We start from the raw sequence: 14389 nt of genomic DNA, 5'->3' as shown, positions 1-14389 counted from the left end.
GACGTCTGTGGGAGTCGTCGTCTCTGCTGCTGTTTATAAACCACGCTGACTGCTGGACCGACCGGTTCTACCACTGACATACTTTCTTTTCTTTTCTTTCTTTTTTTTGGACAGAATTATTTCCTGAACGGAACGGGGAACTAACACATTCCAGACGTTGACTGAATGTTTGTTGAGTTGGGTTGACCAACATGAGTGTGACATTTACAGGTTTCATAGTTTTTATAAATAGGATAGGAACAATTAAAACAATACAGATGTCATCCAGTGACATGGCTGTGTGTTACAATGCTAGGCTCACCTCGGCTCTACTTAATCAAAACCCCTCCCAAAGGTTAGCCCAGCACCTAACATGAACCTACCAGTCCCTGCGTGATGCATCGACTTAAGTGAAGTTATTTCCCTGGGTGAGTGCAGTCGTTTCCTACCTGGAGGGGGGTCGTGTGCTGTGGGAAACTCACCCAGGTGAACTGCACGCGCCCTGTCCGTGGGTCGGCTCCTGCCAAGATATCAGGCTACACACATCTTCTACCTTGAGAAGGAAACCCTGAAAATGCTGACCAAACCAGGAACTGACTAATAGGCCTTCAGGTGGGCTCCCCCACTGGCATACGATACGAGTGCGCCAACTATAGACCAAACAGCAAAGCCAAATGAAGTCAATGCACAAAGCTGCTCTCCAAAACGCAACAGCAAAGCGCCACACGCGCCACAAAAGAGAGCAACAACAGGACGATGCGTCACTGTCACACTACAAATCTCACCCAGCTATGAGGCAACGCCGAACAAACTGTAACCCACAAGGCACCAATCAAAAACGTGGTGTCCACAACACACACCGTTTAACCTCCACGCGCGACATCAACCACCACACGACGCAAACCACAACGCTTCATTCACAAAACCAACCTGGACGCGCTAACGCTAACTTTCGATCCCGGACGAGCCCCCAATTGTTACGATGCTAGGCTCACCTCGGCTCTACCTAATCAAAACCCCCTCCCAAAGGTTATCCCATCACCTAACATGAACCTACCAGTCCCTGCGTGATGCATCGACTTGTAAGTGAAGTTATTTCCCTGGGTGAGTGCATTCGTTTCCTATCAGGAGGGGGGTCGTGTATTGTGGGAAACTCACCCAGGTGAACTGCGCGCGCCCTGTCCGCGGGTCGGCTCCGGCCGTCTCCTTTAACTTCGGTTTCCCGGACAGCCCGCTCTTTGCTTAGTTGTTTAAGTTCATTAAGTGTGGGTCAAAAAGAAAAACAAACAAGTGTTGTAGTGCCCTGAATACATATATAGTAGGTTTTTATACCATTAACAGTCAATATAAAGTGTCTCATTGTGCAAAAATATGTAATAATCACCATATCTGCAGCTCTCGTCCGTCCTTCAGCTTCTTTAGCTCTTTGTTTTGGTTTTGTGTCACATTTATTGTGGCCAGAGGTTTTGAGAACAAGTATTTGGTTTTCACAAAGTTTCTTGCTTCAGTGATAGAGTTTGTCAAGTTTCTTGGATGGTTGGGAGAAGTATATTATAAAAGAAACATTTTCTTTCGGTGGTGCAGTGGTTAGCACTGTTGCCTCACAGCAAGAGGGTTCTGGGTTCGAACCCGCCGGCCGGCTGGGGCCCTTCTGTGTGGAGTTTGCATGTTCTCCCCGTGCATGCGTGGGTTCTCTCCGGGTACTCCGGCTTCCTCCCACAGACCAAAGACATGCAGGTTAGGTTAATTGGTGACTCTAAATTGCCCATAGGTGTGAATGAGAGTGTGAATGGTTGTCTGTCCATATATGTTGGCCCTGCGATAGACTGGCTGCTGATTCTGTGAAACTGAATCATTTACTGAAAGGGGCGTGTTCAAAAAAATAGCAGTGCCAGGTTCAATTATTGAGGTCATTGATTATGTGAAAAAAAAAATAGGTGTTTAAACAGGTGGCCCTTATTCAAGGATCAAGGCAACTGATGCTGCATATGCTGGCTGTGCATTTGTCCTTGAAAAACAGAGTAAAATGGGTAGTTCAAGACACTGTTAAGAAGAAGAGCATTCTTTGATTAAGAAATTAATAAAAGAGGGGAAAACCTATAAAGAAGTGCAGAAAATGATAGGCTGTTCAGCTAAAATGATATCAAACGCTTTAAAATGGCAACTAAAGCCAGAAAGGTGAGGAAGAAAAAGAAAAAGGACTATTCGAAGGGATCGGAGATTAACCAAAATGGCAAAGGCTCAGCCAATGATCAGCTCCAGGAGGATCAAAGAAGATCTAAGATTGCCTGTGAGTACTGTAACAATCAGACAACGTCTATGTGAAGCCAAGCTACCACCAAGAAGCCCCCGCAAAGTCCCATTGTTCAAAAAAAATACATGTAATGAAGCGGTTACAATTTGCTAAATAACACATTGACTGGCCTAAAAAGAAATGGCGTAATATTTTGTGGACTGATGAAGAGTAAGATTGTTCTTTTTGGGTCTAAGGGCCACAGACAGTTTGTCAGACGTCCTGCAAACACTGAATTCGAGCCACAGTACACAGTGAAGACCCCCACCCCCCTACAAGCATGGTGGTGCAAGCATCATGATATGGGGATGTTTCTCGTACTATGGTGTTGGTCCTATTTATCGCATACCAGGGATCATGGATCAGTTTGAGTACATCAGAATACTGGAAGTAGTCATGTTGCCGTATACTGAAGAGGAAATGACCCCAAACACACCAGCAAGCGTGTAAAAAACGATGTCAACACTGCTATTTTTTTGAACATTATATTTCTTGACTTTCTGTAAAATATTATCAAATTAAATTACTTTTTCCAATTTTCTTGGTTTGAAATAGAATGTGCAGTGTCCCCAATGCAGTTGTGTTCCTTAAAATACAATTTATTTGAAGAATTTTGAGGTTTACTCACCTTTTTAAACACACTGCTATTATTATGAACATAACTGTGCCTTTTGCCATTCTGGAACATTTATGTGCCTTTTCTACCCCCAAAAGGTACACATAGGTACTCTAGAGTACAATAATTGGCCCTATAGGTTACAGTAGGACAGAACTGTACCTTTAAAGTACAGAAATGTCCCCCTTCTGTACCCCTATTTTTCTCTGTGATCCTGTGCACCGTGCAGATGCTCTCACTCCTGCCTGATGCTGTTCCTGAGCATGAAGCTCTGCACTGGTGGAGCCCCGACTCGATCCTGCAGCTGGATAACTTTGGGTGACGATCCTCCTGGATTTAGTTCTGCACAACAACAACTGAAGCTCTCTCTTTGAGTTCATTTTCGTGGCAAAGAATGACTTTAAAGTTGACTGCAATTCATCTGATCAGTCTTCATAACATTCTGGAGTTTATGCAAATTGCCATCATAAAAACTGAGGCAGCAGACTTTGTAAAATATTAATATTTGTGTCACTCAAAACCGGCCGTAGCGTAGCTGAGTTTGTGTGTTTGGTTGTGGTTGTTGGTTTGCTGTGTGTCCTCAGTGTGTTTCATCCTTTTGATCTCTCTGCTGAGGTATGTGATGTGGCGTGAAACAATCCAGACTGCAGAGTTTTTACCAGCACTGGGCCTGATGGCGGGGAAGACAAAGCCGTGACCAGTTTGTCCACGTTATTTCTGTTGTTGTGTCTCTATTCACAGCAGCACATTCCTCCAGGAAGTCTGATCCAGAGTTACGGTGAAAATGCTCACGGACTTCCTGCTCACATTCATGTAAGAAACAAAACCAAAAACACACCACAGCACCGGTGGTTTGACTTCACCTAGACATAAAACTACATCAGCTCATGCAGTGATATGTACAGTGATATATCCAATGCAAGAATGGAATTCAATACCTAACTTTATAACATATATAACAAAATTATACATATGCTTTAAGAAAAGCACTAAATGAACATTATTTTTCTAGTCTAGTGTAAAGATGTATTCTTCCTATTATTGTCACCATGTAAGTCTGTTTGGACCTCAGGAAGAATAGCAGACAATTATCTATATATATATATATATATATTATCCTGAACAAAGCAAGCCAAATGGGTCATGTGTTAAAGGCATAGTTCAACATTTTGGCAAACTGCCCCATTGCCATAATCCCTATAGTCATAGCAGTAGGTTCGTTACCTTTAATTGTCGGTGCAAACTGTTTTTAGAACGGCAAAGCAGAGCCGTGAGCTGCTCAGAGCTACGCTACGGAGGCTCATTATGGGATTTCTTGGTTTCCCTCATCATCAAACTCATCAAATACACAATCCAACAACTCCACAACGCTCTGGTGGACAAGTTGTGAGCTGCACATTCACCACGCTATGAGATAATAACACAACGTTACCACACAGAGTTGTTTTAGAGGGAAATACAGAGACTGTTGATGAAAAACTGTCCCTGAAGGCAACGTGCATCAGCGGTTTTGCATGAATTTCCCTCTAAAACAACTCTGTCTGGTAACGTTGTGTTATTATCTCATAGCGTGGTGAATGTGCAGCTCACAACTTGTCCACCAGAGCGTTGTGGAGTTGTTGGATTGTGTATTTGATGAGTTTGATGAGGGAAACCAAGAAATCCCATAATGAGCCTCCGTAGCGTAGCTCTGAGCAGCTCACGGCTCTGCTCCGCCGTTCTAAAAACAACTTGCACCGACAATTAAAGGTAACAAACCTACTGCTATAATGACTATAGGGATTATGGCAATGGGCCAATTTGCCAAAATGTTGAACTATCCCCTTAAAGGGACAACGAGGAGTTTCTATTTGGTTATAAAAAAGTCTCATATTAATGTGGATGAATCTCCGTTACCACTTGTTAATGGTCCATTTTAGATAAATCTATGGTTTTGTCTCTATGGTTATTTTGTTATTATTAGTGGTGGTGGAAATGCTGGGCGAGCCGACCAGCGTTTCTTTACTTTCGGTTTCGTGGCGAGTCATGAGAATAACGCCGCCGAATCTCCGTTTATGGTGGGAACTACGACGGTATGTGATCGTCTTCCAACCTCTGACTTTAATTCTTGATGAATGAAAACATGAGTCTGTCTTGCGCCGGTCAAAGAATTTCACGGTGCGGAGGCTCATAAATGTAGTGAGGAAACACTTCGCTTTTACAAAACTCCTCGTTGTCCCTTTAATAAAGCAACGACAACCACAAACAACACACCAAACTAAACTTGGAAGAAAAAGAAGAAGATAGGAGAAGGAAATAAATGAAGCAGACATATGGAAACGCCTAACAGAATATATATTAAAAAAAACAAGTCTAAAAATGAGATGCAGCCCAAAAGAATCTCTCTCTGTTTTACTCTGATGGGTTGAAGTAGGGTGAGAGTGAGAGTGACGGTGCTGATGCCAGTGGTGAAGTAACAGGCTGGAAAACAAAACACATCCCAATGCAGGTCACGTCTCCGGGCCGGAGAGGACCACCCAGCCGGGCCGCTGTTGTTGTTGTTACGGATACGATGGCAAGAAGAACCACGGTGATACGTAACTCTGAAGGCAGAACGACAGACAGAATCCAGAAGGGTTTAAAGGGATAGTTCACCCAAAATTGAAATTTCTCATTTCTCATTATCTCCTCCCCCTCATGTGGACTAATAAGGGCTGGGAGAAGTTTCAGAGTCCTCCGTGGCTTCTCTGAGTTACAGGGGGTCTCGGCGTAGCAGTGCATGTCCATATGACGGTTGCAAATGGATACCAACTGTCTTCGTAACGTAAAGACACACCAAAAAACATCCAAATACCTCCATGCTGCTCGTATGTAATGTCCGTCTTGTATTGAAGCCCCGACATGAGAAATTGTCCCCAAAAAAAATGAAATAAGTCAATATTTCAAGCTTGTTTGTAGCTCCTCTTCCCGGTTCGTCCAATTTTGACGAACCGGGGCTTCAATACAAGAGGGACATTACATACGAGCAGCATGGAGGTATTTGGATGTTTTTTGGCGTGTCTTTTTGTTACGAAGACAGTTGGTATCCATTTGCAACCGTTATATGGACATGCACTGCTACGCCGAGACCCCCTGTAACTCAATTTTGGGTGAACTATCCCTTTAATTTTTTAAATATTCCAGGTCAATGTGCTGCACAGATCATCAGTCATAATGAAGTTTCAGCCACATTAGACCCAAATTAAAACATTTGAGGCCATGTCCTAGTCATCATTACTACACAAATGAAGGTACTGTAGTATTCTTATGCTCTGCGCTCGATGATGATGAACAACGCCCATTATTACTGTACATGAAAACTTTACAGTGACATTGTAAGACTGATAGACTACCGGTACACTGCAAAAACTCAAAATCTTCCCAAGAATATTTCTCTTATTTCTTGTCAAAATGTCTCATTTCTAGTCAAAACTGAACTCTATTACTCTAATAAGACTCTAATAAGACTCATCACCTGAAAATTAACTTGTTTTTAGACACTTTTTACTTCTTTCAAGCCTATTTTCACTTGAAATAGTTTTTTGAGCTTGTAATAAGAAAGAAAAACTTGCTCCACTGTCAGATTTTTCTACTTATTTCCAGTGAAAATAGGCTTGAAAGAAGCAAAAAGTGTCTAAAAACAAGCTACTTTTATGTATAACTATGCATGCATGTATATGTATAAATATACTTATTTTAGTTAAAATTAGATTTGTTTTGACTAGAAATGACATTTTGACTAGAAATAGCCTACAACAAATATTCTTGGTAGGTATTTGAGTTTTTGCAGTGTACTCAAATAGACATGTGTCTGTGCTGTCATTGAACATCTGACTGGATGTTATTTGTCAAACTGAAATTGAAAGGAGTTTACAAAAGCAAAATAACAAAAAACAATGGTAGGCTACATTAAGATAATAAATGACACATGAAGCAACAAAAATCTATTTAGAATAATAATAGAAGACCAGCAAAAAGGTAAAATGTGATTGTGTCCTCAGTGATACGTTTTTCTTGTAATATGCAACTCTTCTGTGTCTTTGAATATATAAACTGATCAAGAGAGATAAAAAAAACTTTTGTATTTACTCTACAGTATTTTGTAATATCATAATATTTACATTTTCATGCAATAATTACAGCTTAGAAGAACGAGGGCACCAGGGACACGAGCAGGTTTCCTGTCCACATACCTTACCCGAATCACATGAAAACTGGTTCTGCAGCTGTTAAGTGGCACAACCAGGAACCAGATGTGTCACTACAGAACTTCCTGGAGGGTTTGACATGGAAAAAAGGAGGGATTTCCCCAGTAAGGCGTCACAGTTTACCAAAACACAGCTGACTGTATCACATCTTCATAATGAGGTTTTGTCTGTAAGTGAGATTACAGCCACACTCACTCACTGAGCTCAGTGAACAACAACACTTTATTGTATTTTTACCAAATACTTTGGTAATGTAGTGAAAATGTGATTCAAATGAACAAATGTCACAAAAAAAAGACTTATTTTAAAATGTTAATTATATTTTCTGTGACTAAAGATTTTTATTTTGTTGTGCCTTGTGGGTATTTCCTGCTGCAGTTATGTCGTTTGGCCACAAGATGGCTCTGTAATCCAACAAGCCACAGTTGACATGAATAAAAGAAAATAGAGGTGGAAATTAACTAAACTTGTGCAAATAAAACATTTAAATCAAACAATAAGTATCTGGTTTGCATAAGGACATTTGTCAGTATTCTATAAGGAAGGAAAAAGTACATAGAAATAAAACTGTAGCTGAAACTGTGCTGTAAACAACACCCCCTCCTGTGGCCAAACCGTGGTACTGCAGCTGTAAAATCACAATAAATGGCAAAAAATCATTGAAAAACAATGATCTGTAGACATTTCTGCAAATGCATTTAAACACTGAGACTTATAGCAATAACTGCTTAATGTAGGACCATTGTAAGAGTGTTTGTTTAATATGTGTTAAAGGCAGCACACGTCACATTCATGCACAAACTGAAATCTCCAACAATGCAAAAATGTATATTTAAAACTTTAGGCAATGTGTTTTGCTGTGGAAATTAGCTTTAAACAAACTACAACAAACCAAAAACAAAAAATACAAGGAAGTGAATCAAGCTGGACCCACTCTGGTACATTATCATCATTATCAGCTGACATTGTGATGTGATGGCGCATGTGAACAACTTTCAATCTTTCACATCAGATACTTGGTGAATCTGGGACTTTGGGAGCTTCCTTTTGTTTTTTGGACATCAACGGTTGCCAGTTATCCCTTTGAGGAGCTAATTGCAGGCTACAAACACCTAGCCACACTGCTAACTTTAATTTCTGAACTGCTCCGGCCTGAATTCAGATTATTAAAGAGATACGCCAACATTTTTTTTTCGTGTCTTGCCTCACTCCCGAGTCCATGACCAGCAGATAGACACCATCCTTTCGACTGTGCGTGCAGTAACAAGGGAGATGGAGCCGTATCGCCCGTAATTAGCTTAGCTCAAACGCTGGAAGTGTATGGGTAGTGTTAGCCTGCCTCCTACCCGAGCCGAAATCAGTAGTCAGAAGCTTGAGTAGCGCCAAATTCGTCCGAACAAAATTGTAAACAGCTGGTATTTAGACAGATTAACGACACACTGCTGATCTAAACGGCTACTTTCTCCCCTAAACATGTTTGAAATGTTGATAAAGTGATATATTTACAGAGTTTAGAGCTAAAATGAAATCAGCTAGCCGTTGTGACCAACGCATTTCCGGTTACTTTCACAAAATAAAACACCCGTTGCCCTTTACATACAGAAAACCATGACAATAGAATTTGTGCTTTTACTTTGAAATAGGAAGCTAACCTACCCTCGATGTAGCTAGCTTGAACCAAAATAAACCGTCTTTGCTTGAACCCTCCGTTTTGACCGATCTCGTCCCGTTACCGGCATTTGACCGCTCAAGATGCCTTACTGGAGAGTTTTGTCAGCTCTGAGACGAAGATCGGCCGCCGGTTTCTGTTTAGAGTTGCTGAAGAGTTTCTCTGATGACTTTAGGCAGGAGGCAGGCTAACACTACCCATACACTTCCAGTGTTTGAGCTAAGCTAATTAGTGACTTTAGGTGGAGGCAGGCTAACACTACCCATACACTTCCAGTGTTTGAGCTAAGCTAATTAGCGACTTTAGGTGGAGGCAGGCTAACACTACCCATACACTTCCAGTGTTTGAGCTAAGCTAATTAGCGACTTTAGGTGGAGGCAGGCTAACACTACCTATACACTTCCAGTGTTTGAGCTAAGCTAATTAGCAACTTTAGGTGGAGGCAGGCTAACACTACCTATACACTTCCAGCGTTTGAGCTAAGCTAATTACGGGAGATACGGCTCTATCTCCATGGTTACTGCACGCACAGTCGAAAGGATGGTGTCTATCTGCTGGTCATGGACTCGGGGGTGAGGCAAGACACGGGGGAAAAAAATGTTGTATGTATGTATCCCTTTAATGTGTTTGATTGTAGTTTGGTGTCTGCAGAATCTGATTGAACAATCAAGTGAACGATGTGTGTTACGATAAATGTGTAGGCCTATTCAGACATTTGTGAAGGATTGATCTTCAGGATCTTCCCTGTTTTTTTCATCTTTTTCCTTCCTTTCTTTTTAAAGTTGTATTATTTCTATACCTTGCACAAGGTATGTGATTATTATGTCTTGACTGTGCTTCAATTATCTGTTAGATCAAGGTGAGGTCATGTTATAAGCCTTTCGGGTTTCAGACCTCACCTGCACATTTCTTTTTCATATATCTTTCTTACTAGTAAGAGAGATAAGTAAATGTTTTGTTTTATTTTTTATGTGCAAATAAATAAAATGTCTAAAAAACAAAAAAGTCACTGAGGACAGAGCGGGGCCTGCAGACCGAACTCGTCCTGGTAGGTGGTGGTCTGAGGACGGCGCCGTGCGAGGACGTGTGGACCGTGGTCGTGGAGGATGGTCAGCGCTCTCAGGGTCTGGACGTCAAAACTCAGCGGGTAGTTTGAGTTTCCATGCTGCTGGTTTAGGTTTAGAGACTCATGATGGAGAGACTGAGACTTTCCTCTGTGAAGAAGATGATTAGAGACAAAAAAAAAGAGTTGGTTCTGTTTTATTTTCTGGATATTTTTGTATTTTGGTTCCTTTTGTTCATTTGTCCTGTTTTTGGTCAAACTGGGTGGTTCGGTGGCTTAAAGACATGATGTTTTTTTAAAGCTTGAGAAAATTAAATATACATTAAGAGGATGTACAGTAAAATTTTTCCACAAATGGCAACCCTTTATTTCCTATTTCACTAATTTAGAGGTACTACCTGATAAAATTTCTGCCTATTACCATTGTACATTTTATATTGCATAAACGACCAGTAGTATGCGTGTTTGTCGTGATGTGCCGAGTTGGGCCATGGGTGGGTGGGGGGGTGTTCACTGTTTTTGTATGTTTGTTTTTTTATTCTGCACTCTCTAATTTAATTTAATTATTTTTCCTCTACAATTTTGTGAGTGAGTGTGTTTTTGTTAATTTTCATTTCGTGACTGTTTACATATGTAAAAAAGAAAAAGAAAAGGATAATTGTATCCCTGTAATTGGAAATATCTAATTGTATTTTTCAATAAAAAGATTTTGAAAAAAAACAACAACTACTGGTTCGATTGTATTCACTATGGGTATTGTTGAACGCTGCAGGATGAGGATTTTGGTGACATCCTAACGCTTCCTCCAGCGCCATCATCTGGTCAAAATCACACATGACAATTTTTTTTTTTAAGAAACAGAGCACATTTATGGTCCTTTTCCACTCAACTACTCGACTCAACTCAACTCAACTGGACTTCCACCAGGGACAGTACCTGGTACCTGGTAGCCTACTATTTTGGTAACACCTCTTATCCATTCTCCCTGGAACAAGTCATTGATTTTTGTCCTATTTCTAGTCAAAATGTCATTTCTAGTCAAAACTAATCTCATTATAGCCTACTTAAAATAAGACTCATCACGTACAAAGTAGCTTGTTTTTAGACACTTTTTTACTTCTTTCAAGCAGATTTTCACTTGAAATAAGTAGAAAAGCACAAAAAACTTGTTCTGCTTTCACTGGCAGATTTTTCTACTTATTTCAAGCAAAATTTAGTTTGAAACAAGTGAAAATGATCTAAAAACAAGTTCATTTTAGGTGATGAGTCATTTTAAGTGGGATAAGAAGAAATAAGTGGGAAAATACTATATTTTTTTGCAGTTTTTTTGCAGTGTTCCTCTTCTCTGTATCTTGAAAACATAGTAAACATTTTCCTAAACTGTGTATAATAGTTCCTTATCCAAACCTTTCCACAAAATGAAATGCACATATCAACAATCATATTTTCCTCTTCAGTTCTACCCGTCTGCTCTGTCAGTGAATAAATCTTTAATGTTACCAGGAAGTAAATGATTTTGCCAATCTGAACAGTTAAACAAGTGGAAGATGAACTGATCTCCAAAAGGCATAAAGTTACAGATGACACATTCCCTTTTACATTTTAAACAATATAGCCTACTTTTCTTTTTGGTAACACCTCTGATGAGGTTCAAAGCGAGTCGGGTCGATACTAAAGTGTGATGTCAACTGACTGCCGACCACCGATTGGCCAGAGATCTTTTCTTTTTTCCCTTCTTTTTCTCTTTCTCCTTCTTCTTTTGGGGCACTTATCTTTTCTTCTTCAAACATTTTCTTTAACTGAGACATATTTGTACAACTTTTCAATTCCTTGCTTTGTGAATGCCATACTTTTACACCTGCAACAGAAATACACATTTGTTTTAAGCTTAACCTTGCAAATGTATGTTTAAAATCAAGCTTCAGTCTGTTATTCTCCTCTTCCTCCAGTTTTAACAAGTTCTGTAAATGTTCTGGTGATGATCTGTTCTTTGCTTTAAACATTATTTTCAAGGTCTGAAATTCTATTATATCGGCCACTTCCAACAAACCTGCAGAAATAAAAAATCTATTCGAGGGTTCTGTTACTCTTACTGCTCTTTTCTGTAGCAGAAACAGGAGGAACTAACCCTTTAAGTGCTCATCTGTAACTGTGTAATGGAAAAAGGCCGTCAGACTTCCCATTTCCCAAAGGACCAAATTCTCCTCTTTCCGGAAAACTTAAACTTCTCACCAGTGTTTAGTTAGTTAGCTAATGTTATTGATGCAAATAAATAAAATCATAATATTTGGGTCCAAACAATATACAACAAAACCCACGAACACACACACAAAAAAAGAAAATTGGTTGACTTATTATACCCTTCAATCTCCTATCTGGTTTTCAGCATTGTAAGACAAGTTTGTAACATCACTAATACGGTATTTAATTCATATTTTTACATGTTTGTTGTCTTTGTGGTCGTCTGTTAGACTTGGGTCTTGCCTACACTGCAAAAACTCAAAATCTTACCAAGAATATTTGCCTTATTTCTAGTCAAAACAAATCTCATTATATTTAAAATAAGACTCATCACATTTACGTAAAAAGCAGCTTGTTTTTAGACACTTTTTACTTTTATTTTCACTTGAAATAATCTGATAGTGGGGAAATGGAGTTTTTCTTTCTTACAGTATTACAAGCACAAAAAACTTTCACTGGAAGATTTTTCTACTTATTTCAAGTTAAAAAAAAAATTGAAACATGTGAAAATGATCTAAAAACAAGTTAATTTATAGGTGATGAGTCTTATTTTAAGTGGAAAGAGATTAGTTTTGATTAGAAATGAGACATTTTGACAAGAAATAAGACAAATATTCTTGGAAAGATTATGAGTTTTTGCAGTGTACACACACACACACACACACACACACCTACTGGTTCTTACCCACAATCCTTTGAGTGGACGGTGTGGACTCTACCCAGCTGCCCCGGGTATAACCCATGTGTGTCTCTGCCTTGACGAGACGCCCTACAGAGACAAAAGGAGGTTTAACTTTTCATTCCATCAATCAAACTTTATTTCTAAAGTACTTTTCATACAGTTAAAATACAACCCAAAAAAATTAATATTTAAAAGCAAGGACTGAAGTGTAAAAGAGAATAAATAGAGCTGGGACAAGTAAAGGTGAAGCCATAAAACTAAAAAATAGAAAATAAAAGAAGATAAAAACAGAATAAAACAAATTATTCAGTTCATATATTTGTGTCATTCATTAAAAAAAGAAACAGTTTGATACAAAAAACTAGCCTTGAATGAAAAGGGGCAGAAAAAGGTGAATTATGTAGTCTTTTCCTTTTTTTCAAGAAATCCTTTTACAAATTAGATAATGTAGCCGATGTATAAATGGAGTAAAAGGAGCAACAACAAAAAAAACAGTATGAAAATTATAAGACCAGAAAACTATAAGACCATAAATAAGTACACTGCAAAAACTCAAAATCTTACCAAGAATATTTGTCTTATATCTGGTCAAAATGTTATTTCTAGTCAAAAAAAATCTCATTATACGTAAAACAAGACTTATCACATTAAAAAGTAGCTTGTTTTAGACACTTTTTACTTCTTTCAAGCAGATTTTCACTTGAAATAAGTAGAAAAATCTGATAGTGGAGCAAGTTTTTCTTTCTTATCACAAGCACAAAAAACTTGCTTTCACTGGCAGATTTTTCTACTTGAAGCAAATGAAAATTATCTAAAAACAAGTTCATCTTTATAGGTGATGATTCTTATTTTAAGTGAAAAGAGTTTAGTTTTGACTAGAAATGAGACAAATATTCTTGGAAAGATTTTGAGTTTCTGCAGTGTAATAATAAAACAGTGAATGCTAGTCTCTTAATGAAGGGAAATTCCAGACTAAAAAGAATGAATAATGGTTACTGTAGCCTACGCGCAATCGGGTAACAAAAGCGCTATATAAATGCAATCCATTATTATTCCAATCCAATCCAATCCAATTTTATTTATATAGCACGATTTAAACAAACACAAAGGTTTCCAAAGTGCTGCACAGCAAGATAAAATATAATAGGTAACACAACAGAAGCACAATAAAAACAATGGACACAATAAGATAAGATAAGATAGATAGATTATTATTATTATTATTATTATGAACACTTGAATGCATCATGGTCATCTATTGATAAATAACCAGAGTTATTTCAGACCGTCTCTCACCTCCGTCTCAGTGTCTCTGCTCCTTCAGCTTCAGAGTCCAGAGACTCTCTGAACTCATGCAGCCTCAGAGCCACACCCGGTCCCGCCATCACCGCACCGACCCGGTTTCACTCTGTGGTGGTGAATACACATGTTGATGCAGCTGTGGATTTTACACAGGTGTAAAGTTCACTCTCCTTTAAAGGGGTAGTTCAACATTTTAGCAAATTGGCCCCATTGCCATAATCCCTATAGTCATAGCAGTAGGTTCGTTACCTTTAATTGTCGGTGCAAGCTGTTTTTAGAACGGCGGAGCAGAGCCGTGAGCTGCTCAGAGCTACGCTA

General features: G+C 39.1%; 1 protein-coding gene across 1 annotated transcript; it reads right to left on the bottom strand.

Annotated features, from left to right (window-relative positions):
- Window positions 1–9789: 9789 nt before the first annotated feature.
- Window positions 9790–14154, bottom strand: LOC146992551 (uncharacterized). Its single transcript, XM_085790928.1, has 3 exons — window positions 14066–14154; window positions 12773–12856; window positions 9790–9997 (listed from the first exon to the last, which is right to left on the bottom strand). Exons 1-3 carry the CDS (start codon window positions 14152–14154, stop codon window positions 9790–9792), a joined length of 381 nt encoding a protein of 126 aa, XP_085647054.1.
- Window positions 14155–14389: the final 235 nt, after the last annotated feature.

This window comes from Trachurus japonicus, chromosome 1 (genome assembly GCF_045865225.1).
Source record: "Trachurus japonicus isolate A0001 chromosome 1, Traja_1.0".
In the NCBI taxonomy this organism is placed as follows: domain Eukaryota; kingdom Metazoa; phylum Chordata; class Actinopteri; order Carangiformes; family Carangidae; genus Trachurus; species Trachurus japonicus.
Note: the sequence above shows the minus strand (reverse complement) of the source record. Positions and strands in the feature narration are given on the sequence as shown.

Bases quoted from the DNA above. Each gene is read 5' to 3' on its own strand.
- LOC146992551 (XM_085790928.1), bottom strand. From the start codon at position 14,154: ATGGCGGGACCGGGTGTGGCTCTGAGGCTGCATGAGTTCAGAGAGTCT. The intron at 12,857-14,065 runs GTGAGAGACGGT...TTGTCTCTGTAG, and splicing joins GCAGAGACACTGAGACGGAG to GGCGTCTCGTCAAGGCAGAG. The intron at 9,998-12,772 runs GTAAGAACCAGT...TCTTCTTCACAG, and splicing joins GTCCACTCAAAGGATTGTGG to AGGAAAGTCTCAGTCTCTCC.